Below are 27,981 nucleotides of genomic sequence, written 5' to 3'. Positions count from 1 at the left end.
TTGTGGTTTCACTATGTTCTCTCATTTTATTAGAGGCGGAAGGTAAGACACACATTTCACTTTAGTTTTCTTACAGACCTGGCCACCCTTCAGTATCTACAAAGTACTTCCTTTTCCTTCTCGAAAGCAAGAGCTACATCCATTGTACATGTTAGAAACAGTTATAAAAAAAAAAATAGAAATAAAAATGTACAACATACACTTGATATATATAATATAATTTTTGCTCTTTTGTTTTACAGAGGTAAAAATACTAAGTATAAAAAAAATGAATCCAATTCAGTACAGAGTGATTTCTCGAATTCTTTTTCAATTTAAATAGACGAGGAGATAAAGAGGATGCATTCAGGCACTTGTAAATGGCTCTGATGGGTGAGATCACTCTAAGACACCGGATGAAATGGAAATAAAAGATTAGACACATACACATACAAACACGCACACACATTTTCCCATCTGATTGGGCCCTGTCCCTGATACATGGCATCATCAAAGGATTTGATTCTACAAGAAAGGTGTCTGGATGTGAAAGCATGTTCAGTTAATCCTAGAAGCTTTGGATCAAGGAGCAGGACAGAGGAGGAAGAGGAGGAGGAGGAGGGCCGGGATGTGGCATAAATACACTCACACAAACTACGGACATACAAATGGGTACATGGGACAGGATGCATGAAACAGATACAACCGGGGTAGGAAAAAGGACATCCTCAGGCATTCTGTATTTCCACTACAGTAAAGGACATTTCCTTGGCAAAACAATCAGGGATGAATGTTTGTTTCCAGGATTTCAGATGTTTTTCAGACTCCTCATCTTCTCCAAAGGGATTCCGCTGACGTCCTGCTTCTTTTCATCTTTAAAAAGCATATTGTGTTTCCCCGTCACATCCCAGACGCAGACATAACCCGAGCTTAGACAGAGCACCCAAGCGGTTGCCAGTTTCAGCGTTGCATTTGTCAGTGCGTGAGCACGACTGGACGGCTTTGGCGGCACTCAAAACGGCAGGTTGGGGTGGCTTTTGCCAGAGTTTGCACACCAACACGTCCACTGCAACTCCGGATAAACAGATTTTAAGTTTGATTCTGAATCCAGCTGAGCCGCTGTGAGGCCTCTGACTTTCCTCTTTGTGCTTCTGATGTTGTACCAAATCTGGCATGGAGGGGGAAAAACTGCTGTAGGGCTGAGATGAATAGCACACGCAGGTCACATGTGGTTTCAGCGAGTTGTCTCTCATGTTGCTCTCCCATTTTCAACAACATCTTTTGGCCTTAAAGGAACAGTCTTTCTTTTTGTTTTTTATTCCAAACTAATGAGATCTATTAAAAAGGGAAGGAACTTCTTTGGCTTTGTAAAAAGATAATCACTCCCATCAAGTAAGTTTACACTTATTTCATGTGTACATTCTCTGAATAATTTCTAACCAGAGGAGTCTCTTGAACAAACAGCAAGCAAACGGACAGACAACCTTCTCCAGTCCTGTACTTTTTGCTTTATGTGTGGATTAAACCAACAAGATCTAAGATGTTTCTTACTATGATTTTTTAGCCACTAATATTTAGATTCTTTTGTTTCTATATCGGTTTCTATAAGTCAGTCTTCGAGGGCCGCTGTACTGCAGGTTTTAAATGTGTTCCTGCTCCAACACACTTGACTCAAAGTAAAATGATCTAACAGCCCGTGAACTTCAGCCCAATGACTCATTTGTTTCAGTGAGGTGTGTTTGAGCAGGGATGCATGGAAAACCTGCAGGATCGAGGACCAAAGCTCTAGATGGATTGACCCATATGTTGCATCAGATCTCAACTAAACAATTAGAACATACATCTGAACTTTCTGCATTTTCTAACATGCCAGACTTTTCTTTTACAGCAACTTCAGGAGGAACTCTGGGCTTCAAAGGATAAAAATATGTCCAAAATTATTAATAATCACATTTTTACATCAGGGTAAAATATTTAACAGTCCTTTTCTTTTAATGATTTTATTTTAAAGAATTTATATTAAGTCAGATGTGACCGGCAGACATCTGAATATTTTTAAGTGTTTTGGTTGGAGTTTCCTTCTAACTAATCACAGCATCCAACCCATATTAAATTGGCTGTTCCACATGTGACCGACTCACGTGATTGTATGTCGCAGGCGAACTACAGTCCAGAGTTTACACACTTAATGAGAACTCTTTTCAAAGTTAATTTTTATCACAAAAATAGTTTAAATCAAGTGTAATGGAGCTGTACACGGTGAAGCTGATTGATTGGAGCTGTGACTACGCTCCTACTTTTCATCACAGCAAACGTCTTCAGAGACAGGTGAAGTTGGCGCAAGACTCCACTTTGTTTTAAGGCATACGGGCACCAATTTCAATGGTATGTGATTGATTTTTATTTCGTTTAGTCCTCGACATGACACGAACAAATGCTGGCTGATGTTCTGGAAAGAACAAGGAAATCAGAGCCTTAAAATCTCATGTCTCTTCAAGTGTTTGCCAAGTAAAATAAGCCAAAAAATCTGCCTGGAATTGTAGGACTCCGTAGATTCTCGCTTAAGGTGGATTTCTAGGCACTGTTTGAAGTCATGAGAAAAAAGAAGGGATGCTAGAATGTTTTAGCACGACTTGAGGCAACGTCTGATTTAGTGGTGAATTGCAACCCAGCATCACTTTGCTAGTGGATCAATTCACTGTGAAATAAATAGGATAAAAACATGAATCTTTGGAATATTAGAAGATGGAGATGAGTACCGCGCTTGTTTCAGTGAACTAAGATGTTGTGGACGGTTGATAGCTCTGAAGACTATATACATGAGCTTTACAATTAGCCGAAGTACAGACAACAAAGGCCTCAGCGCACACTGTAAGTATCCCACACACATCCGCACACACTCGCACACTAGTGTAGTGTCTGATTTCAATTGTAGCTGGAGTTGAACTGAGCGGGCCTGATATTGGAATAGAATATAAACAAAACGACCACATGAGCAGAAAAGGGAAAAAGAAATACAACAAAGAAACAATTCAAGTTCTTTGACAGAGTCAGTGTACAAATATAACAATATAAAGTACCTGCATATGTGATACATGACATATAGGTCAGCTATAAAAAAAAAAGGCCCCCTGAAAAAGAGTGCTCTCTCATTAGAAACAGAGCATGAAATGGCCACGTGGAGAGCTGAGAGAACTGTCTGCCGTAAGGGGGAGCTTATCTTCCCAGGCTGTTCAGAAAATGCACCAACTGTTTCTTCTCTTTTTTTTCTTTTTTTTGGCTTATTTCAGTGTCTGGAATTTGTAGAGAAACCCAGAGAAACCAAGGCAAGAGAGCGAGCAGCCATAACTACTTGTCCCCTCTGTGTGTGTTTCCCCATCCTTCCCTTTCCCTGTGCTTGCGTTGGGTTTAGGTCTTTTTCTTTTGTTTCCTCTGAGAGGATTCCAAGCGGCTGCTCAGCTCAGGGCCTTGTGTCGGCCTCCGCAGCAGCCGCATGCAAGCCCTGCCCGGTGGCAGGCGTGGAGAGGTGGGTAGAGGCAGAGGCAGGGCGCCAACAGAGACAGGCCAAGCAGAGCTAACCAGCGCGTGCCGAGGCGGCCTCCACCCGCCTCGCCCGCATCACAGGAGCAAGGATCTGAGTAGTCCCCTTCCGGGTCGGACATGCAGTGGTAGAGCATGGTGTCCGCCACAAACATGCAGCTGACCTTTCGGATGCACGTCCCCACAGGGTCGGGAGCGTCCTGGCACCGGCCTCTTCGGTTGTCGGAGATGTAAAAAGTGTCGCCACAGTGCTCGCACTGAGCACGCTCTATTCCATTGTCCTTCCTCCCTTTCCCACCATTTGAGGACAGAGAGGAGCTTGGGAGAAAGGAGCGAGGCTGGTTGGAAACAACCGAGGAGAAGCCTGGGCGACAAGAGCGACTGGGGCCCTTACTGGTCAAGGGTCCGAGAGCGGGGTCAGAGTCTGAGGGGGAGGGCGACAGAGCTGGCGCCAGCGGGTACGTGTAGTCGTGCTTTTGTGTCTCTGTCTTGTCAAACTCGACGTAGGACTCAGATTCATCAGGGATGAATTTGACACGCATATTGGCATGGCGATAGTCTTCGTAGCCCGTGAGCCAGGAGCGGTCCGACGGGCGTCCAAGGTGGCGCTCTGTGCTCCTCTCCCAGCTGCGCTCGCGGGGGTTGATTCGGACGATTTCCTCATCTTCGAAGGTGACATGGCGGGGAAACCGAGACAACGGCTGAAAAGAAAGACAAATAAATCATAATCAAGCTCTGCTGTGGACATACTGTTTGGCTGACATGTAACCAGATGGTCTTTTTTCACCTGCTCCAAGTAGTAGTGGTCTGTGAGCCGGTAGGAGTCGTGGAAGTCATGGCGATGTCCAGGCATGTACTTGTGTCTATGCGGAAGGGGCGAGGACTCGAGCGGCTGCAGAGAGCTGTCCAGTTTTTGGGAGGAGTTGGATGAACTGTCTGTGGTGTTCTGAGGGGACAAACAAACACAGGATGCAGGCTGAAAAGCTGTTTTTTGATTGGATAAGTCAAACAAATAGCCAGCAAAAGAGGACATCATGATTGGACAAACAAAAACAGGAAGCCTCGCTGCAGCACTGATTGGAAAAAACAGGAAGTGTGAGCTGTTTTTAAAGCTTCTTGATCCATGTTTGGGTCGCTACGTGCAAGGTAAATGTTCAGTGAAGTTAAACACAATGCAAAACTTGAAATTATTAGGCAAATATTATGTGAATCCCCTGAATTCCTTGCAGTTGCAGCAAGAGGGATGTGAACAGATAACATGAATCATTCTGGATTTAACTTGAGTAAGAAATGTTTAGAGCAACGGTTAAAGCAGAGAATAAAATGCAGGGAACATTGAAAAAACGTCCAAAAGGAAGATTGCAGATAATCCTACGCTGTGTGTTAATAACGTGAAATAAAAAACCTGACACTTTGGTTGTTACAAGGGAAACTCAACATCCTAACAGGATAAAGAGCAATTTTTCAGGCTTGACATAAAGTCTGTGGAGCAACTTGATATCAGAACTCCAGAACTCTGCACACAGTAACCACAAAGGATCACCTTTTTTGGCCTTTCCCATTAATCCCCCTTCCACCCCCACCCCATCTTTGCTCCATTTCCTCCCTGCAACAACCTGTCCTCCTTCCCTCAATCGCACTTTCTCCACATTCCACCTTTCCTTTTTCCTTTTCCACCAGCCCATGTGTGCGAGTGTGAATAGTATCCTGTTCCCCTTTCTGCTAAAGGCTGCCGGGGCTACACTCCAACTAAAACCTTGGCCAGACACAAGACAGTCGGACCGCTGCCATGCAGCACTCAGACGGGCAGATTTTAGACAGGCACATTGGGGGTCATCCTCTGTGGACACCGGTTGATAGGCAGGCCTGGACACCTCCTGTCTCATCCTGTCATCATGGCTATATGAGTGTAAATGGAGGAGATATTTAAGATGTGTGGCCAAGTGGAAAAGGGGACGTGTGTGAGTTGGAGTGGTTTGATAACCATGTAACTTTCTGCTGATTAAAGAGGAAACCAAAGTAAGAAAAAAGGCAGTTGTCAGAAAAATTAATCTATGCATAAAAAAATATGTTCCAGATCCATATTCTGCATTTCCGTCATGCTTTGAGATTAACTCTTTAATGTCCTGGTCTACCATCCGGTAGATGTAAATTGTGGAAATAAACCCTTTTTAACCAACTGGTTTGGGTATGTAAATGACAAACTAAATGTTTATTATAACACTACTGTATTAGATTTTGACAATTTCACTGACGTTGTTAGTAAATGAAATCTTAACCATTTGCTTAAAAAAAACATTTATTCTGCTTATTATTGTTGAAAGGAAACATAAACATTTTTCTCTGGCCTTTTTCGTCTTGTGACGATATTAAAGGCTTAACTTTTTTTAAACTACCACCTTCTTTCTGTCTACAACTACTGTGAGCTTTCTCTGCTCAGAACATTATATGTAATGATGAAAACTAAACAAGACTTCTTCATTCTGTGTTTTTAAACATTCCCCATTCTGGGAAGAAAAACTTCCTGCCTCAGCCAGAGGTGTTTGTAGCTCAAGTGATTATAATGAGATTATAATGGCAGGTCCTAAATCCTGCTCACTAAACAGTTAATCCCAAACTGCTCCCTACCTTATGTGCATGCCAACATATACTCATATAAAGGGTTATGATAATACTAGAGAAAAAGAAATATGGATATTATAAGATCACACATGCCCATATCTTGATTTTTTTTCTCATTAAAATCCCGATCACGTCATTATCATAGATGAGTGTGAGGTAAAAATCTGACAGTGACGTGTCTTGTATGGTCTTAGGCTCTAGATCTTATATGAGGGACATGGCAAGCCAGTTGTTTCTCTAAAGACTTTTTTATTAACTATGTAGTCTTGTCAGTCAAATTAAATTAACATTTCTAAACCTCTAATAGTCCTGTGTTACTAGTGACCAAAAGTGATTGTTATAAAAATGAAACTGAAACTGTTGTTGCAGCTGATGTTACATACAGATATTGCTGCTGATTTAATGTTCACATGATGACTGAACAATGTTAGGATAGTCTTTCATACTGGAAACACAACTCTTTCCTTTACCGAGACAGGCTGAGCTACTTATTTTGCCACATTTTTGGCTGTTAGAATGCTAACATGCTAGCATGCTTAGGGACTATGAAACAGGACTTAACACTTCACAGCTCAGAGTAATAATATCCTTAGTTTAGCCAGTATTAGCCACAAATAAAGCTTTGGAAAAACAGATTTTTATGCTAATTCCTCCAGTTGACATTAAGCAGCTACAGTATAGCCTACTAACAATGCCTCTGGTGAATGTAGCAGTTCGTGGGTAATAACCAAGCTTTTCTGCATTTTCCTGCATGAATGTCCCAAATTGTTCAGGGTGTACATTATCTGTTAAAAGAAGACTGCACTGGGATGGTGGATCAAGCAACTGACTGTCTGATGTTAAAGTGCCTAAAAAAGGCTTGGCCAACAACATGCAACTCAGATTTGGTGCATATTTCATAATCTTGCTCACCATCTTACCTGCGCTGTGAATGTGAAAACCAGCCAAAACACAGTCCTGACAGAGCAGGAATTACAACTTAATCTTAGCTTTTTAATAAACAATTCTCATAATGAAACATACAATACTGTCATTCCAAGTTCTGCCACTCCAGCACAAACACACAAAATGAATGCTCCAAGTTATTTGCCACAGATACATGACCCATATGTGGTGTGTCTGTACGTCTGTCTGCTGAAGCCATCCCCATTATATCCTGCTCCCCACATGGATACCGCCATGCTGAGAATTTCCCCCTAGCTTTCTTACAAAGCCCACAGAGCAGCCGGCCAAAAATAACACAACATGCTGTCTCTGCTTCAGACCCCGCCCCCCTGGAGAAGCCATTAGTTGGGGGGAGGAGTTGATGCGGTGCAAAACCAGTCCGACTCTGGCCTCCATGGCTCCAACTAATTCAAAACACAGACCATATTTTCTGCTGAAAGTCCAAACGGCACAAAAGGGCATCAGGAGGGGGAGAGTTTATATTTCTGGACATCCTTTCTTTATATATTCTGGTCCAAGGCTGGACAGAGGGCATTTCAAGTTATTTTCTGACACAAAACACGTCCCGACTCAAAGCTCGGGAGAATTCATCCTTCAACAGGCCTCTCTCTCTCTCTCTCTCTTTCTCTCTTGGGATGAGCCCAGAATTGCTTCAATAGCTTTCACTCCCCCTGTTGTGAATGAGCCAAAATAGAGACAGAGAAAGGAGACGTGCTGAAGGGAGGGATGGAGGAAGGGTTGGGTTAAGTTTAGGTTTGGTGAGCAAAGAATAATTTAAGGAAGTATGTCCATCCTAGTTCCCTCTCCCTTATCCTTGAAGTGGCAGCAAATCTGCAGCAGCATTTCCCCTTGTCCACCCCTGTCTCCCATGCAAACTCTGCTCCCACTGATGCCAAGTTTAGGAAAGGTCAGCAGCAAAGGATCACAGCCGCTGCTGAACCCATCAATGATTCATATCTGTCAACCTGAGATTTTAGGGTTTAGCAGAACCTGATAATTATTTACAAGACAAGCTGCTGCTCTGCGGAGCCCTTCAGAAAAGGATCGAGACCATTATGAGACTATTTTGTTTCCCACCACCCCAAAAAATGTGGAAGTCTACAATTATAGCATGCTAAGCTAAGAGCTTGAATGGCTGTGGCGGAGTATCGCCAAGATTTGATCCCATCTTTGACAAGCATTAGATCAATACAAACCAACACATTAGTACATTTTTAAAACTAGAATTAATGTGATCTTTAATGACGTGAGGACTAAAATAACATTTTATATAATTCAACCAGTAGCTATTTTGGCTAAATGAAACCATTAAACACACCTATTGTTCAGGTGTTGTGAGTCGGTTGCAACATGTGATATGCTGAATGCAGATTATGAATTTAACAATCAGAGACAAATTGATTAAAAATGTTTTTCTAATGTTTCTGGTGTTTCCTTCATGCCATTAAAACAGCTCTAAGAGGAAAAAAAAAAACAGCTGGAAGTGCCTTTTGCGTTGTTGTTGGTTGGATATTTTATATCCTGATGGTATATAATGGTACGTTTTGGATCAGGGTTACTTTGGGACATCAGACTGGGAGCTTTAAAATAGCTTTTTCAGATTTTGAGGTTGGCTTTTGCAAATTGGCTTGAATACAACAGAAATCACAAACACAATCAGGCAGTGTAATGACCTTAAAAAAAAGAGCAGTAATGACCTCAAAGGTTAACATGTGTGCTTTGACTTTACCCCTTGCAGATTATAATCCCTACCCCTTCCAGTTGCTGCTTTTTTTTTATGATGATCCAGGTAACTATTTAACTGGATCAACATCATATTAACAAATTTTAGGATAAATTATAATCCAGAAATCTGACAAAATGGAAAGAACCTGTTGGATATTAGGTCTGGTTCCAAACCAGTGCAGGAAACACAGGAGCAGATTTTTGTGGTGGGGAAATAATTAGTCTGCAAATATGTTTTGGAGGGATTTGCTGTGCCATATATCAACATGAATGTCAAATGCTCCTCAGCAGCATACGGGATTGTGATCACTTCTACTCATGTAATCTGTTTGTAGTTTAAATTTGGTCCCTAAACAGTGAGAAATGGTGCCAAGAGCAGACAATTCCAGCACTTTTTTTGTTTTTTTATCTCAGAGCAGCATACGCTGAGGAGTGTTTGTTTTAAATACAGATTCAAGTTAATAATTACTCTACTTCAGATCCACCTCAGTGTAAATCTCCTTGCTGTTGGCTGTAATCTTGTGGTGTGTTTTTAAATGTGGTTTTAAAAGCAAGCACGAGGCAACGCTGGCACTGTTTTTAGCCTGCTTCTGCTGCTGATAGCAGGACCAAACAGGGTGAGTCTTGGACCTCATCAAGCTGGGAGGCTCTCAGATAATGGCGGAGTCTTCATTTTGTTAACATTGCAGCTTTTTAAACAACTATTTGTTGCACTGAAGGCTTCTGTGTTGCTGAAAAGCCTCCGCTCCATTTCAGGGATTGCTCCACCCTCTGACAGCGCTGTCGTCCCCCCCCCCCCCCCCCCCCCCTCTCTTCATCTCTCACCTCTCCACTCCTCCTCATGTGTTTGTATGCGTCTCTGTGGTGGCTGTACACTCCCAGCAGAGCACCTATTAGTCTTGGCCCTTACAGACAGCTCGAGTCAAAGATGAACCACGAGGCACTTCCTCTCGTAAATCACCGGCCCTGCACTAAGCTGGGAAACAGCTGCTAGCCGCTAGTTTGGTGGCTGCTCTTTTACAACGGGGAGGGTGGAGTGTGCGTGTGTGTGTGTGTGTGTGTGAAGGGAGGGTCACCAGGAGTGAGGGAGTTGGTGGGATACAGGAAGTGACCTTGTGACCCTGCCTGCTGGCCCTGGTGTCAAATTACACTGCAGGAGGAGGGGAAGGGGGGCTCTTCATGCTAACTTAAGGTAGAGAGGCCCTGACACACATACTACACACATACACGTTTCATCAGGAGTGGCAGGCATACATGACAGCCAGGGACTACTAAGTCAAGTCCTCCTGAGCTGATGAAACAGGCGAGCTTTTCTGGATGCAGAAGAACAGTAGTGGAATTGATCAGCGTGTGTTCCACTCCAGGGGGTTGGAGTAATTTCAGCGATGATTTCTATGTTTAGCCACAGAGTTTGACTTATAAGACAGCAGCAAACCAGTCAACAAACACACTGGAGCCTGTACCCAAGCAGCCATTCGGACCAAAAGCAACCCTGAAGGCTCCCTAGCAGAGGGGCGTGTTGTTGAAATAAGCATGAAATCTGATCCAGAAAGCCCAGTTTGAATGTGTTTAAAGACTTTTCAAACTCCCCGAAACAGTTTGCAACACTCAGACAGAATTCCACGATTCTGGAAGGTTATCACTGCTGCAGCTATTTTATCTGTTGTTGCAAGTTAAATGAGAAACATTGATAACTTTACAAAGCAAGTAAGTACATTGTGTGACAAACCAAGATCTGCTGTAGTAACCTGGGTGAAGGTAACACCATGAGGGTGTGTAAATTTATTTTTACCTCATTCTAATTGTGGAGAGTCACAGAGGAGGGAAATCTGGAAAGAAGTTTATCTCAGTCAGATAAATCCTTGTTAACAGCTTCTTGGTGATAAAACTTCACTCAGTTTCCAGGATTTCATTGAAAAAAACTTGCTAATGGGAATGCACAACCCAATCCAGCTTCTTTTCCTGATATTTTCCTACCCATCTCTTTCATTACTATGAGTATTGGCCCTTTTCAGAAGAAAAATGGTCAATTAGCCACCCAAAAATGTTTGATGATCACTTTTCATTGAACCAAGGAAGAAAAAAGCTACCTTACATTTGCTAAATCAAGGGGTCGAGTCAAATTGCAAGGCCAAGGAAAAGGAATATGGATTGGGTGAAAGTGCAGTTTTCAGCAGTTAGAAAGAGCCAAGGAGGAGTCAACGAGTCTCACAGGGATGGTTAATGAATTAGGAAATGTGCTTACAGTGAAGACATCATCGTCACCCAGCTCACTCTCGTTCTGGAGGGCTGTAGAGGAGGTTGTGGAGCCTACAGAAAGGAAAAAACCTTGGTGAAGTAAGGACCATTGTAGTCTGAAACCCAAAAATGCCACTTATGTAACCACTGTTATTCTGCATCTCCCAGTTGTTCAAGTTGTACTTGCAACATAGTTTGTAACCAACACAGAGCGCGGTGTTGTGATCAAACAGGTTTTACCTGTGGACTGTGCACTCTCTGCACTAACTAGTGAACCTATCAGCCAGGAACTTGTTGGGTATTTTATTATCTTCATGCGTGACATTTCTCTTTCTAAAACTCTTTCAGGGAAATTTTCAAAGAAATGATCAATCTTTTGGTAAGAACGGGAACATCATGACACAGTCTGCTTTGACAGGTTTTGTATGGTTGCAATCAACACAGCATACCTTCAGCCAAGTCATCAATGGCTTTCCGTACCCCCCTGTCAAAAGCTTTGGCATCAGCTGGACTCTGGAAAGACAGGCCACATCTCCTGTCCTCCACCGTCCAATGGTGAAATGTCGGCATCGCTATGGTGTACACAAGATCCTTCCTCAGGGGACAATCCAGAATCACCTGTGTATCCAGCCAATCGAAACACAGTTATTTCCATGTTTGATCTTTAACTCTTTAACTCATTACAAACTAACATATACACATGTATCTAGTTTTTAGGTCCCCCACGATCAATGCTGCACCTGGGAATTTTATTTTGAACATCATCAACAGTCATAGAAAATGCGGTCAGACAGCTCTTGCACTCATATAGAAGACTAGTCATCAGGGTGAGTGAGTACATCTATTCTGCATTTGGTGAGGAAACAATGAAACCAGAGGCTAGCACAAACTGTGAGAAGCTAGCCAACGGCTACAGGCTACTCCCATGAATTAGCATTAATTGGCTTGTAGCCATCAGGACTGGGCCAAGCAAACAAGAGGTTGAAATGACTGAGTTGAAAAAGTGAGAGGGCACTTGGTGCATGCATCTGCTCGCCAGGCTGCAGGGGCAACTCCTAGCCAACGATAGCTCTGGTTACACTCTCCTTGAAGATTTCGCTAACTTCAGTCAGGAGAGATTAGCATATCCACAGATTACTGTTACAGCTGCCACACATTTTCTCTAATTACCCATTTCATTCAGCCTGGAAAACCTCCTCTGGCATCCCTGGCTGGGATTGGCTCCTCTGCATCACCCTACCTTCATCGGCATCGCTGAGTGGCTGCCCTCTGCGCCAATGAAGATTCACCACATCTCCACATCAGTATAAAAGAACTTCAGCTCCTTCATTCAGTGGCAGCTGTGTGGTGGCTACAGCTTGCCCTCTCTGAGACTGCTTTCGGATGTTGTTTTGAAGAGCCTTTACAGCCTTGTGTGCATTATTGTTGTCTTTTTCTATGACAGTTGAGCCTAGCCTCTTGTTTTGCTGTTTCGACCATTTTGTGATTTGGGTTATTGATGGTGCTTGTTTGTGTTTGTGCTTTTGAAATAGTTTGGGTTTGTATTCGATGTAAGCTGCACCACCTGCCCTCCCATTTGGGGTCTGTGTTGTTTCTTTTTCTTTTGATGTGGGACAATAAAATTTCCCAAAGTTCTTATTTTCAGTCTGGCATGCATTTGTTATATGTTGTGGTCCTTACCCCCCTAGCAAGCTGGGGTGTAACATAAGTGGGGGCTCGTCAGGGATTCACTAACTGCCTTGTATGGAAAAGAGGCATGTGGATCTTTTTCATAAAACTACATAAGTTGGAAATTTTCCAAGAGATTATTAGAGATATATAATCTATTAATGACTTCTGGACAGGAACTTTAATTGAAAAACCTCATTTTTAAATTTTTTATCTTTATCTTTTTGTTACCTGCTTGTCACGCAGTCGTTCACCACGGATGAGGAACTGTGAGGTGCCAGAGCCTGAAACTGGGGCCAGTTCTGTTGGTAGGAGGCGGCACACCCCCACCCTGCTCAGAGCTCCCCCATCCTGAGCCAGCCAGCCACCGCTTGAGTCGTCCCGTGTCATCACCACCGCTTTCACACGCACGATGTAGCTGTCACTAAACAAAATGGAAGGAAAAACTATTAGAATGACAATTATAATGTGAATGTTTCATGCACAGCAGGTGTGTTGGTGCACCAACATGGCCTCATATTACACTAATGAACCAAAACAAACACAAAATGTGGTGATATAACAGTGCTGAGTCTGTTAGCGTTCACACATATCAAGATGGGTCAGTATAATTAACATAAAACATTTAGAAATACTAAACTTTGCTTTTCATTTTTACAGATTGCAATGTGTCTCCACACCCTCCAACTTCATGACAATCTGAAGGAAGCACCAAAACCTTAAATTTGATAATATAAATATCATATACCAATACAAAATGCTAAATGATACTTTGCACAGACTTATTTAACTTCTGTTTCACTTACAGTACAATACAGTCCAGTTTGTTGGTGTTGGGACACATGTGTAATACAGAAAAAGCAATCAGGACTTTGTGTTAAAACAGAGAGAAAGAAAAGAGATGATATCAGTGCCTGATCTGGAAAGCAATGTTATAGATGCGAAAAAGAACCTTCATTTTCACAAGGATGTTTGTAACGAAAAAGGCAATGACAAATAACAAATTTTTATTTTTATAACCTGAAAGAATGGTTTGAACTCCAGCGTGTCTTTACGCCACAGAATTATATTACAGAGTTGGATTTACACTAACAGACTGTTTGAGGGCGTAGTTTGAAGTCACGACTTTGCCTGGTCCTTGCTGTGCTGAAGTGGGAGGTGTTGCACTGGGACCAGTCAGCATTAAAAAAACACAGAGCCAAAAACTTTTGATATAAGTCTAGCATATTACTTTCAAAAAGACACGATCAATACACAACCACCAGAAAAATCAAGCCACCCAAAGTTTTTGTCTCGCAGTTGAGGCAGTGTATCTCATTTGCAACACATACTTTATTTAATACATTATGTGCACATTTATATGAGTTGCTTAAAAACTGCAGCACACAAACATGGAAGTAAAAAAAAATATGTGAAAAGCCTTTTTAAAACTTTAGCATTTTCTAAAAAATTTCAAACAGTCCACCTAATTTCCCATTCTCCAAAGAAAACTAAAAACATTAAATAAAAAGTGCCTAAGCAGTTGTCTCAAGTCAGACTTTTATGCCGTATGAATTACTTTGCAATAATGATTATTAATTTCTTTTAAAAATTATGCATCTTCAAAATGAACAAATACATTTTTTAGAGGGAAGAGGGAATGTTAAATATTTTGATTAAAATAAATTAAAATTAATATTTTGATCTTGATTAAGTTATTATATATTATACATATAATTTCTTTTTTTTTTTCCCAAGCATAAATGTATAAGTAGTTGTAGACATTCCACACAATACAGCATGCATAATCCAATAATAAGGAAATTGTCTCCCAACTAGGAGACTATCCAGATTAGACGGCACTGGACTGGAGCCTTGATTGGACACACATTATACAATCTGACGGATAAAACAGCGATAGTTTAGTCTTTGCAGCAGCACCAAACAATACATGACAAAAACAGACAGGAGACAACAAAGTGGAGTCTGAATGGTATAAACAAGAGGCATTCTGCACCACTAACATGACAGCCACCACCCTCACATGGACACAATGCACACGGTCGCAACCCACATGAACCATTTGACAATAACAGGATGTAACTGTATATTCTATTGATGCTGTTGTGAGTGTGTTTGCTTGTTTGTGTGTGTTGGGAGGGGGGGAGTAAACGAAGACAGATATTAAAAGAGAGATACAGGCAGAGTGGGAGTGAATGAGAGAGGTGTTATATAATTAGCTTACAGACTGTTCCAAGGATTTGATGTATGTATACACACATACACACACACACACACACACACACACACACACACACACTCTCTCTCTCACACACACACACACACACACACACACACACACACACACACACACACACACACACACACAGGTGGCAAAACTGGTTCACCAGCTCCCACCCACATAGATTCATAAAAGTGACTGAATGACAGACTGGGTGATAGCAGACAAACAGCAAAGCAACCACAGATTCACCCACAAGGTTTGCGCTTTCGTGTAACACACTACCACGCACGTACACTACGTGAAATGAGACTTTCCATCTAGTCGGTATAGGCTTGTTGTATTTGGACCTTTATAGTTAGATAAACCAAAATTTACTTTGTACGTATAATGAAACACATTAGACCAAATTCGAAGCTTCAGTGGCGGGCAAATGTCATTTCATTTGTCATGTCAAACCACAGTGGGTGTGGACAAAAGTCCTTCAGGTTCTCCTTTGCCACGTAGGAAACTTGAAAAGCAAGAAAGGAAATAATAGAAATTTAAAATAGAAAAGCCGACGATGTACTAAGCTTTCCACTGACAGACTTACTTTCAGTTAGTAGTGAGAGGCTCAAGTTATTTTAAATGGTTAAAAAGACAACCACTAACCGAGTTATAAGCTTGTTTGTTTGTTTCTCGACATGTTTGATAACCAGTATGTTATCCAGGCTCATTTACTGTGGTTAACTTGACTAGTTTACCTCCATATAGCTCTACTTTACAACTACGTTTGAAACATAGACATTTGAAGGACTGAATGAGCTAATGCTAAAGCTTTTGGCTTTAATCACATGGATTAGATGGAACAAAAAAGAAAGAAATGCTCCCTGCCCAGGTGTAAGGTAGTAAAAGTGAACTGTATGTAAAATAGTGCAAAACACGTGGACCAAAAAAGAAACCAACTTGAAAGTTTGGTATGAATCGGACTCAAGATTTAGTTTTTATAAACTCAAGCTGAAACAAATCTGAATCCTGACAGAATTCACCTCCTCGCACCATGTTCCACTGGCGGAATAAATATGGCTGTGTGTCTGGGTGTGTATGCTGATGCTGGGCCAGCTGGTAGGATTTAGGCTATGTCCACATGGCGACGAAGCTGTTTGTGAAAATAGTGGCATAAACTAGAAGACAGGCTTCATCGCCCCCACAAAACCGATGTAGTACACGCTACAAGACTGTGGGGGGAGCTAAGATGATAAGGGGATATTAACATTAGTCGTTTCCTTGGAAAGTCCGCTTAGTTTGGGGGTAATGTGAATCCCCAAATAAACTCCGATTCGGACCAAAGAAGAACACAATTTCGCTCTGGAATAAACCCACCCCCAATCTGAGTCAGGACTACAGTCAGACCGAGTCTAGCGGACTTTCTCTGATATGAATACACCTTACAGACCAACAATCAAAAGCTAGAACAAGCTGTAGCGTGTGCGCGGATAAAGACTGGCAGCATGTTGCGTGAAGTTATGAAAACAACATCTGACATACGCTGTTCTCCACATCTGCTTGCTCCTGCTGTTGATGCTACAGTAGAACGATACTCTGCTGATAAAGCATTTTTATGTAAAATCTGTAAACAAGCCAGGATTGTCCAGAGCAGCACCACATCAACATCAACGTCATTATTGTTGTTGCGTTTGTTGCGTGTTCGTCATACTGACGTCATATCCTCCAGTCATGCAGTTACGTTGTCTTAACGGGTCACAGACAGAACAGGTTTCAAACCAATCCACCTTGGTACCTGGTTTGGGATATGACTGGTAACATGGAGGCTAATTCCTGGTTTCGTGTTGATGAACAGGCGGACTGCTAAAATACTTTTGTTGTTTTTCTGCAATTCGGCCCCGTGTGGACGGCGGCTCCTTAGCGGGCTCGCAGAATGTTTGAATAAAGTTGGTGTCAAATATTTTACCAGTTTAGCTTTAACTGAAAATAAACATCAGATGGATGTCATAATTAGCATGATTTTTGTAAAACTACAAGATTTAAATAAATGTTACTGAATGAAGAGGCAAATGAAGAATAAAACTTGACTTTGATGCAGATACTTTCCTTTCAGAGACAGAAGCATTGGTTTCAGTAGATGTCTGCACTCTGGGTACCCTTCTAGCTTGTGTGAAGGTTGTGTGTTTGTGGTTAATTATGGATGGGACAGCAAGCTAAGAAGGTGGCTGAAATAAACTGAGACATGGGTTTACATTTCTAATGCGACTCCTTGTTATTGTTCAGTTGAGTTAAACTGGATCATTTCTGTCTGCATAAAAACTGAAAAAACATTTGATTGAGAAATCCGTACAGCTGCTTTTATTCAAGCACATGTATGACACATCCAGATATGGAGCCACACATCCAAGCCACCCACATCAGAAATAACACCAAATTCTGTGCTAAATAAGCACATGTGCTCTAAAGACACACGATCCCAGCTATCAGCTCTCTAAGATGAACTTGTCACATTTTGGTCTGTCGTGTGACCCATGTTTAGAGCCCTGTCTGCCGACAGGCCCTGTAATCTGTGGTTGGAACACACCGACAGCCACAACCATCAGAAAAGCACTACTTTAATACACTTGGGACTAACTACACATTCTGGCACAAATGCACACACACACACACACACACACAGATTTGGAACTGTGAATCTAATTCTGTCCATACGAATGTTGCACAAGGTGCAGATGCTGAAAAAACACTTCAACACCCACTTCCAGGAAATATGATTGATAGACTTCAGTCACTTGTTTGTGTGGAATTCACACACAGCTCAGAGACTTTAAACTTCATACATTTTCATTTACATCCCAAAAACATGACAGTAAAATGACAAAAGCTTTGTGTTCCTGACTTTCAGCTCCACTTTAAAGACATATAAAGCTTTGCTTTAAAATCTGAGTGATGACTAACATGGAAGGACAGATAAGAGGATTGCTCACCATCTCACTGATAAGTACAAACCAGGAAATTCATGATTCATGCCCTCTTGTAGTTTATTGTGAGCCATAGGGACAAAGGTATGGGGTGTGTCTGGTTCCTACTTCTTAAGAAATGCCATTTACTGCTGCAGCCAGGCACTCGCTTTTGTTTAACTCCCAATGCAGTGGGTAATGTGACAATTACAGCAACCCCATTCAGCTTCCTGGTATGCAAACCTTCAGTTTCATTGAGTCAGCTGCAGCCAGAACCCTGCCTTCTGAAAACAAAATGGCACAAAGAAGTCATGTTTATTCCATGTTCATGTTCACAGCCACCTTTATATTTTCTCAGTGGTTAAAATGATGCATGTTGCCATTGGTTACCGTTCAGCCCTGCTGTTTGTGCACCTTAGCGTTCATGAAATTACATGAGAACTTTGTTTTTGGTGGACAAGTACAGCAAAAATGAGATAGAAACATATACTTCTCCTAAAGCCCTTTTGTAGTTCACCTTATTCAAAGTTTATTTGTATTAAAGTTGGTTTTAACATATAAGTTAAAGCGCCAAGTTGCGCCAATAAATCCGGAAATGCAGCTTCTGTCATAGGTATTGTGCTCATGTGGTTCAAACAAAGCTGAAAGCAATATTTGTTCAATGCTCTGCAAAGAAAAGGTTCAAACAATGACCGTATCACAAAAGCATTTTTGGCTGCTTTTTATTTTTTCTGCAGCACTTTTATTTGTAAAACACTCAACACACACCCTTTTTATGTCCATGCCTTGTCCACACCTTGTAAACAATCCCACATAATAAGGAAATAGGTTACGGTTGACTAACACCTGGACAGTCTAAACTTCGCTTCACCATTCATATCCTTTACTTTTATCACATTCTGCTTACAGGTTTGTAGGCAGATTGATGTATAATAGTATGGAATTATGAATAATAATGAATTTAATGTTATTTATAAACACACATTATAAACTAAAAATTCTTTACTGGCAATGTGTGACCACATTGCCAGTAAAGGGGGACTGAGTGGGACCATGACGGGCCAGGAATCCAGCTCATGTGTGACAGAGAGATGAGCCACAGGGTAAGCCAGCCATGTGTGATAAGGGCGGCTATACTTCCTGTGATAAAGAATGATTGGCCACGCCTCTGCCCGATCAACAGCCACCTGCCCCCCCCAGAATCATGCACACGCACACACACACACACACACACACACACTTAGAAAGCCCTCTCCACACAGCAGTATCCTCTGTTTGCAGCGATCAGGAAGTGACTGAAGGGCGCTCACAATCAGGATCATTTCATTATTGGTTTCTGATGCGCTGAATGCTGACAGAGTCTCACAGCAGGAGGTGATACTCCTGCCACAAGGACAAGGGTAATGTCACATCTACTGCTCAAACAAACAGCCGATTAAATGCTTCCAAAAACAGGAGAATTTGCAGATTTTTGTTTGTCTACCATTGCTGTAAATTTGATACCTTTGGGGACCGTCACCGCTAGCCAGGCTGACTGAGCTCACGAGGGAGTTTTCCGTTTTGTTTAAGCCATTTTGTGAAGGTCATTTGCTGTCATACTGGTCATTTAGTTCAAAGACAGAGTGAAAAAAAGCAACTTTTTGGTTTGGAAGTTTACCGTTTTCACGCATGCAGCATGCGATTTGAATGTAAACGACATTCGTCAACGATTTCTTTGAGGTTTAATATGCTTCATTTATGAATCATGTGAAAAAGAGGAAGGAAGAGGGGAAGCTGTTCAAACATGCGAGAAAAATATGTGTTGTTAAGAGAGACAAACACAAAAATGCTCCTGATGGTTCCATCAGTGCCCTGCATGTTGCCAGAGCATGGATTAAAACCAGTCAACATGAAGAAAAAAAGAAACATTTCTTTTGTTTTATCACCCTTTCATTCAGAGAATAAGGCACCGAGAGCAAGGGAGGGAGGCGGGTTGAAGAGTTCATTCACAGTTATTGACACAGGAGGCTCCTGAGGGGAAGTCTGATTGGCTTTCTGTCAATCAGCTGTAGTTATGTGGAACACTCACATGTTTGGGCCGCACAAGACTCAGGCAGCTGGTGTGAATGAGTGTGAGTGCGTCAATTGACATGAGAGCAGAGTTAAAGGCTAACATACCACATCAAACTGACCAATCACAACGCGAGTCCAGTGAGGATGCTCCGATCAATCGGTCATGGATCGTTATCGGCCGATGTTTGCTCCAAAGTGGTGAGGATGGGCGAAGCGGATGGGAAATAAGCTAGTCCTGGAAACACTGGCGGTTTAACAGCAGTGGAATGAGGAGAGGATAAAAACAAGCAGTAAACATGATTTCAGCTAGTTTTTTTTTTAATGCAAACTGAGCTGTTTCAGTCATTCTAAATGCAAATAATTTATAATAAATAAAAGAACAATCTCAGATTGGCTGCTGTTATTGTAATGCCACCATTTAATGGCATTTTGTCAAATATTAAGTGTCAGGTTTCCAGTCAAAAACATGTACATTAGCTCTATACTGTTTATATTGTTCATAAGAATGATTTAATAAAGAAAATTGTGTGGAAGAACTAGTTCTGTGATGGAAAAGTGGGAGGAAAACAGTGTCATGAATAATTATTAATGAAACCACAAAGAAAAGGACGGCAAAGTGCATAAATGAGTGTGATGGAAAACACTGGCAACAAACCACATTGAAAAACGGAAACTGAGACATGCGCTCATGCACATCTATGTTTTATTGATAAGTAAGTATTCTGCCTCTTCCAGGTGTGAAGTGTTACCAGTGATTAAAGCAACTTTATTACTATTATTATTATTAATGATTTTTTTTATTTTTTAAAATGCATGATAAATAAGCTTTGTATGGTCATTCAGAATGACAAAGGAATCAAAACAGCAATGCACAAATGTTCCAGTGACTCTGCAGCCCTTCCTTCTGCATATGAACGTTACTGAAACTAAGCTGATTGGTTCTAAACTTCTTACAGAGCAGTGAAAAACCAAGCGAGGCCCTCTTTAACGCCTCAGATCCACTAATTCTTTGTTAAAGTTAATGCTTTGGGTCAAGTGGAAGTGATGAAGAGGGGGCTCTCTAATCCTCCCGGCATCTATGATCGGACATCCGCTGCAGCGTCAGCGTTGGCGTCTTTGATCAGGTGAACTTCGTTTACATAAACTGTCAGATGCCAATGGTTTATCTTGTATTGGGCAAGCTGTGGTCCAGCTTCAGGGCACCAAACCAACGGAAAACTATTTGCATAATGAACACTGGGAAGCCTGTTCTCCCAGGGTTTCCCTGGTTCAAATATGTGGATATATTTACAGCTATACATGACAAGCTGCATATTTAGATGCCATTTGTTTGTATGAAACTGAGAACAGCATAAAAATGTCCCGTCTCTTGGAAGTATCAGTTTGACGTAACTCATAATTACTGTGAAACACAGCAGTAAACAATAAATATTTTGTGAGGTCATTAAAAACCTGGAGCAACATGAAAGAGACAAACAAACTGAGACTACCTTTCAAATGTGTCCAACAAAATCATCTTTTCAGTCGCTGCCATAAATATGGCAAAAACAAATGTGATTCATGGAAGAAAATTGGCCTGTCATCCGTTTTCAGACAGATTAGAAAGCATTATCAGAGCACAGTAGTATTATCCAACTAAGCAAACACATTGATGCACACAAAATGTACTGTATGTGTTCATTTAAATCAATTACTCGGGAACTATAACGCCAGACTAGCTCTGATCTGGGTCCCAAACAAACTAAAGTTCACAGAGGGGGGGGGATAGTGAAGTGAATGAAAACTCAAACTATTATAATCTTGGTCATCCAGTCAGCTGATGAGCAGAGATTAGTAAAAAAAAAAAAAAACAGGCAAACAATCTGGGTCCATTGTTTGGTCTCCTGATATAAACAGCTCAGGCCATTATATGGCCTAAAGGCTCCGGATAGCAAGCAGTGATGAGCCTCTCTGTAACACACAGGAAACACTGTGAAAAAGCATCTGTTCCACATGACGTGTGTGTGTGTGTGTGTGTGTGTGTGTATGTTTGTGTGCATGTGCATCTAGAGGGGGAGTACAGAGGGAGGGAAAAATGCCAGGGGTCTGTAAAGGAAGTTCATCTGTGGACATGGTGGATATGTTAACTCTCTCTATTTAAGCTTTAATGTGCCGACCAGTTTGGTTATTTAAACAGTGGCCTTTCTGTGTGGAGTTTGCATGTTGTATGTGCGGGTTCTCTCTGGGTCCTCCGGCTTCATCCCACCCACAAGACATGCATGTTAGGTTCATTGCTATGGTTAATTGATCACTTATCGCATGTAAGTTGCTTTGGATCAGAGCGTCTGCCAAATGACTGTAGAGATTTCTGCCAATTTTTTCTTCTATTTTGCTCTTTATCTGGTTCGTTTGGCTTAAAATGCCTCCTCAAAGAGACAAGATGATAAATTAGATGCTTTACACTTTCACATTTTACTCTCCTTTCAGAATGTAAACACTTTATCAACAGGTGTGATCAAATCAAAGACCCCAAGTCAATTCACTTCGAGTTTCTGGATTACAGACAGAGGTTACTTCTCTGCTCTTCAAACAAATAAAAGAACATTTCTGTCTGCAGTTGCAACATGTTTTGTTGCACCTTTTAAACTGGTGGGACGTGAAAATGCACTTTCTTTGTAGAATCTGCAAAATATAGACTTCTGGTAGCAGCACTTTAACCGAATCTGACACCAAAACTACCTCCAAACGTTGTGCAAATCATCAGAAAGCCTTGTCAGATCAGAGAGATCTAACAACAGTTTGGACAATTCCAACTTCCAAAATCAGCAGGATGTCATTAAATAAACACATTGTCCCGTATTTCCACCTACAAGCTACAGGTAGCCAGACAGATAGGAAACAGAGTAGATAACTAACCAGTGAGAAAGCTAGCTGGACAAATACTTTGTTGAGTACTCTGGGGGATATTGTCCTGTCATGCAACAACACACCAAACAAATAATGCAAATGACAAGGATTATTCTGCAAACGGAAAGCAACACAGTTAACAAAGAACAAAACCAGCAAGCAGACACACATCTCAGAGCACGTGTCAAAGCAGCCACTTTTAGAGCAAACGGAATACAAGGATTTGAGAATTTGATCCCTACACTGGAGGCAAAGGTAAGAAAATGAGCAACTAGTCATTTGATTGCACCATTTTAATTAAACCTGCAGGAAGAATTAGGATTTAGATTGTTACAGACATAAGGACTCACGTCTCATCATGAACATCGCAGCATATTGCTTGAATTCATTAAACTGAATAGCAAGCTGATGCTTGATGTAGACATGACACATAGAGCAGTAAACTGATGACAGTAAATGCCCATGATTAAAAAAACACGAGGACTAATCAGCTCGTGTAATCCATGTTGCATTTATGGATTTTTGCAAATATGTGCATCGAACAGCTGAGCAGCTGTTTATTGTGTTGCATTACAGGACTGCTGGACTCTCAAAAGAACCACGTGAGCAATAATGCTGACATGTTTTAAACTGGGCATTTGTGGCACAGCAGTTTGGAACTATAAGTGTTTTATTCTGGCAGGTACCGGCTACCAGGACAGGCGTGGCAGCTTTCAACAATGTCAGCAGCTAAAGAGGTTAATGTCAACACTTGTAGCATCAGACAGTCGTACCTGTTAGCACTGCAATATTAAAAAAGATATTTGAAGATCTTTGTCAGCTTTTCTTATTTAGTACGGTGGTGTTATGGATCCTATGAGGCTCATCATGAGTCTGATTTCCCATCTGGTCCTGCTGGGATGTCACTGATCAGTTTGACTCTTATAAAACTGGACAATGGAGGGTTCATCCACCTCGAAACATTCCTTCCCTTTTCCGAACCCATGTCTTTGGACGAACGCTTAGATGATTTTACTGAACAAAACCATCTGTGGGAACCAGACAGGCTGAGGAAATCACAAATAAGTGACAAAAATCAACTCCTACCCTTTAAAGAGGTTTTCTCTCACGTTAGCGAGTTATTATGCTTTGTTTTGATGGTGCGCTGTTCCACTGCCCTGAAACGCCTCTCCTGTCAGACTCTTCATGGCGTCAATATCAAATGCTGCTAACGTAGTGAAAAAAAAAATGTAAGGAACAGAACAGTCCTGCTCAGGGAACATACAGACCTGCTAACTCCTCACTACCGTGTTCTCCACTTAATGAGTGCTTTTTATTCAGGGATGGATTATATTTCGACGCTACGTTGACCTTAGCTGAATGTCACCAGGCATTCCTGTCCAATACTGACTGTGCACATGCTGACCGTGCAGCAGCTCACACCGGATCAATACATCCTCTGCTCAAATTGTGACTCTCTGTGCAAGGGAGGTCTTGTACTTCCCTCTAGCAGGTGATAAATGTCCTGAGAAGGAGAAAGGAGGCACATCCTGCCAAATGGGAATACGACTGCCGTGGTTAAAGTTTACTTTAGGACACAATGCCCTGACAAACACAATATTTGTGGCTATAACTCTTCATATGGTTGGTGAATTTACACTGAATCCACAACAACTGGACCATAGGTAAAAGGATGTCAAAGTAGGAGTAATGCTGTGTTTTATACAGGTTATGGGTGCCTATATGACACTAAAAGGTATAAAAGAGTGCGTATGGTTTTCATGACCCAGCCTTAATTCCACAACCGGCTTTATTTCTGATAACATACATACAGCTAGATAACTACCCATCATGTAATAAGACAATAAATGTGTTGTGTAATGCTCCATCTATAAACAGCATTAAGAAAACAAGAAATTAATGTTACAGATGCTAACGGCTGTAAAAAAAAAAAAAAAACACTATTTCAAAGTGTTGCAGTCACTTAATTTTTTTGTTTTTAAAAAAACCCCCACTAGGCTTCATGTTCTTTTGCTATTATAACATAATAACAACAAAAGCAGCGCATGGGCCTGCTGTGTCCAGCCCGAGGCTCGGGCTAAAGATGAGACAGGAGGTAACAAGCCAAAGATAGGCGGCTTTATTAAAAGAGTTTATTTATATTTACTGCAACTCTGATGACAACTCTGCAGCTGTTGGACGTTTTAAGACAGTCTGCAAACTATTTTTCCGTAATCAGACCAATGTACACCAGTTTGTACGTTAAGTACAGCTACGAACAGAATCAGGTTGACTGAAAGTTTGTGAATGTTTCACTTTAATTGTGAGCAGTTGGTAAATATGACAAAAAAAAAAAAAAACAACCATTAAATAAAATAGAAAAATTAACAAAGACCTTAGTTTGGGAGTAAATAAACCCCTTATGAGGTTATGAGACATTTGGAAACAACTTTTACATATCAGTTCTGGGATATAGTGAAACACTAACACGTGAATGAAGCATAAACTACTGTTTATGCTTCTTGAGAAGAAGCAACACCAGATGTCTGCCAGTTTAACCAAAATACAATATTTCTAACTGATTAAGCTGCTTTCATCCGAGGAGAGTAGACAATAGGATGGGCAGTACACAGGCTGCTAATAAACTTAGTGGAGTTAGTGAAGAATGTTTTCTGCTTGCAGTGATCCACTGAAGCAGCATCAGAAGCAGAGACATCTAGTCCTGTCCTTTCCATGGTCCTGTCAGGTTATTTTATTATATTTCTCAGTGTTCCTTTTTGTTTTGAGACAAAAAGTGTGTCAATAAGCACACTGACTAAACGTGGCTTTGCCCTGCTGCTGATGGAAAGTCACCTGGACACGGTTTTTTGACTACTTCGTGGGCGTGGTCGTGTTTGCACATCATGTCATGAGAAAAGTAAAACTCCTTATCAGATCCACGACTCAGACCAAGGCCATAAAGATACGCTTGCAGCAACAGCAAATGCTCCAGCAGCTCCAGGAGGTGTTGTTACAAGGCTGCAGGTTGCCTTAGTGTTTGCCTGTCAGCACACCAGAAGTGGCCCTGCGTGTCCTGTGTCCGTGGGAGCGGGGACGAACACCCAGACACCGGCTTGCAGAGTTTACGACCAGCAGGCATGAATGGGGACGAGCTGAAGGTTAGAGGGCTTTTATGAATGAGGCGGCGTCACGCCACCGCAGCGCAAACATCCCTTTCCGTGTCCTTCGCCCTTCCACACCCACGAACAGATCTGCAAGGCATGCATTCCCACCAAGCCCTTGTAGTCTGATTTAGACGAGCTCTTGGTGAGGATAGTGTGGGACCAGATCCTTAAATGGCCTTTTTTCTTTTAATTCTTTTTTTTTTTTTTGCACGTCTGTTCTTACAATCTGCTTCACATTATCCGTGTTTTCCCGCAGTTTTTTTTACACGGTTCACGTGTACATGCGCAGTAGGTTATAGCAGTAATTTATGTTAATAAAAGCTATAAGTTAAAACATCTCTTTAAGGCGCGTTTTTAAGCTTCCACGCAGGCCCACGGGTGGCATATAAACAGGTCTGTGGGCCTACACGTTCAGCTCACACATTTAGCACAAGCCAACGCACGATCTGGTCCAGATTCAGCCTGAAACGGGCCCAAACGAGCCAAATAGGCTCGAGTCAAAGAGACACGGCTGCGTTTCCCCTTTTCCCCACTCAGGACAAGCCGTCGTTTCCACTCGGTGTGGGTTTTTTTTTTATGAATGGAGCGCGGCAGGCTATGCAAATGAGGGCGATTGAGAAAGAGATGGCGGATGAGGCATATCGGATATCTCATATCCTGTGAGACTTCCCCCTTCGGTTGGAAGCAAACACACAGATGTGACCAAATAACGAGGAGAAAAACCAACGCAAACGCCGTCATTTGAAAAAAAAAAAAAAAAAAAAAAAAAAAAGAAAGCTGGACGACGTTTAGATAAACGGTGCGCGAGCTCGTGGCTGTCTGCGTGCTCGTGCTGTAACTTCTGAGTTTCTAAGTTACGCTGCAACAGGGCCTGCTCTCTCGCTTCAGATCCTTTCAGAAAATGTTTCCGATCCACCCACGCTTATTCCCCTCCTCCTCCCACTCATTTGCCTTCAAGACTGAAGTCTGCACCGCGGTGGGGGCTCTTTAAAGAAAAAGAAAAAAAGGAAAAGGCGAAAAAAAAACTCTTCTAAAGCAGTGTCCATGCATTGCCCCACAGCAGCATGAAATATCCCCCCAAATCCCACCAAGAGAATCAGATTAAGACAAGGCGAAGAGCCGCGTAGCCAGAAGGACTTTCAGGCTGCACATTCCACCAAGTTGCCCCAATCACCTCCAACTTGTAAAAGACAGATAAATGAAGATATTTAAGCCACATGAAGTACTTACTCGTTTGGGTGTGTTTCTTCTATCATTTTTTTCCGTTTCACCTCAGGTAATGTACCACGGCGGTTGCATACTTTTCACTCGTCATTCTTTCACCTCGGCTCCTCCGGTTCTGGCTCCAATTCCGCATAAATCCCCCCTGCGCCTTTGTGCGAGTGTCGGCTCTCTTGCTTGCCTTAGACTGGCTGCTTCTCCGTCTTCCTATCCTCAGTTCTCCCCCCCCCCCACACCTTTTCTTTTCCCACGGATCCACTCCTGGATCGCAAAGACCCTCGTTCTATAACTTTACTACCCCCATCACATTCAGATGGTAAACGTTGCCTATACTGACAGTTTTGGTTGCCGAATCCAGCTCTTGTCCCCCCCGTCCCTACCTCCCCAAACACACGCACACACACACACACACACACACACACACACACACACACTCTCTCTCTCTCTCTTTCCCTCTCTCCCTTTCTCTCGCTCACACACACGAACACACAGGGCACGCACGCCGTTTTTAAGTCCTAAGGCGCATGTTTTCACCGACGACTCTGCTTCCAGTTGTGCGCAAAAAAACCGCGTAGTCGCCGTTGTTACCGAGGGGTGGCCCCGCTAGAGCCCCATCTCTCACTACTCCATGTTGGATTGCAGGCAGCCGAGCAGCTCCAACGACGCCGGGGGAGGAGGGAGGCAGGGAGGTGGGGGGGTGCAGGGCGGAAGCGGTGACGTAGGTCTACATTTTGGTGGAGGGCCCACGATGGCTGCAAACCATAGTGGCCCCTGAAAGATTCAACCTACTCAACCC

The 27,981-nt window shown here is 42.1% G+C and overlaps 1 protein-coding gene across 1 annotated transcript; it reads right to left on the bottom strand.

The window, feature by feature from the left end:
• Window positions 1–24: 24 nt before the first annotated feature.
• On the bottom strand, window positions 25–27,387 carry LOC306762064 (sprouty-related, EVH1 domain-containing protein 2-like). Its single transcript, XM_079248438.1, has 6 exons — window positions 27,195–27,387; window positions 12,949–13,141; window positions 11,499–11,667; window positions 11,057–11,121; window positions 4,307–4,465; window positions 25–4,220 (listed from the first exon to the last, which is right to left on the bottom strand). The coding sequence occupies exons 1-6, from the start codon at window positions 27,218–27,220 to the stop codon at window positions 3,435–3,437; spliced, it is 1,398 nt and encodes a 465-aa protein (XP_079104564.1). The 5' UTR covers window positions 27,221–27,387; the 3' UTR covers window positions 25–3,434.
• Window positions 27,388–27,981: the final 594 nt, after the last annotated feature.

This window comes from Telmatherina bonti (genome assembly GCF_933228915.1).
Source record: "Telmatherina bonti genome assembly, chromosome: 11".
In the NCBI taxonomy this organism is placed as follows: Eukaryota; Metazoa; Chordata; class Actinopteri; order Atheriniformes; family Telmatherinidae; genus Telmatherina; species Telmatherina bonti.
This window is presented reverse-complemented; position numbering and strand designations above follow the sequence as displayed.

Excerpts from the sequence above, each read along its gene's own strand:
- LOC306762064 (XM_079248438.1), bottom strand. The coding sequence starts at position 27,220 with ATGATAGAAGAAACACACCCAAACGA. Across the intron at positions 13,142-27,194 it reads GAAGAAACACACCCAAACGA|TGACAGCTACATCGTGCGTG; the intron begins GTAAGTACTTCA and ends CATTTTGTTTAG. Across the intron at positions 11,122-11,498 it reads CATTGATGACTTGGCTGAAG|GCTCCACAACCTCCTCTACA; the intron begins GTATGCTGTGTT and ends TCCTTTCTGTAG.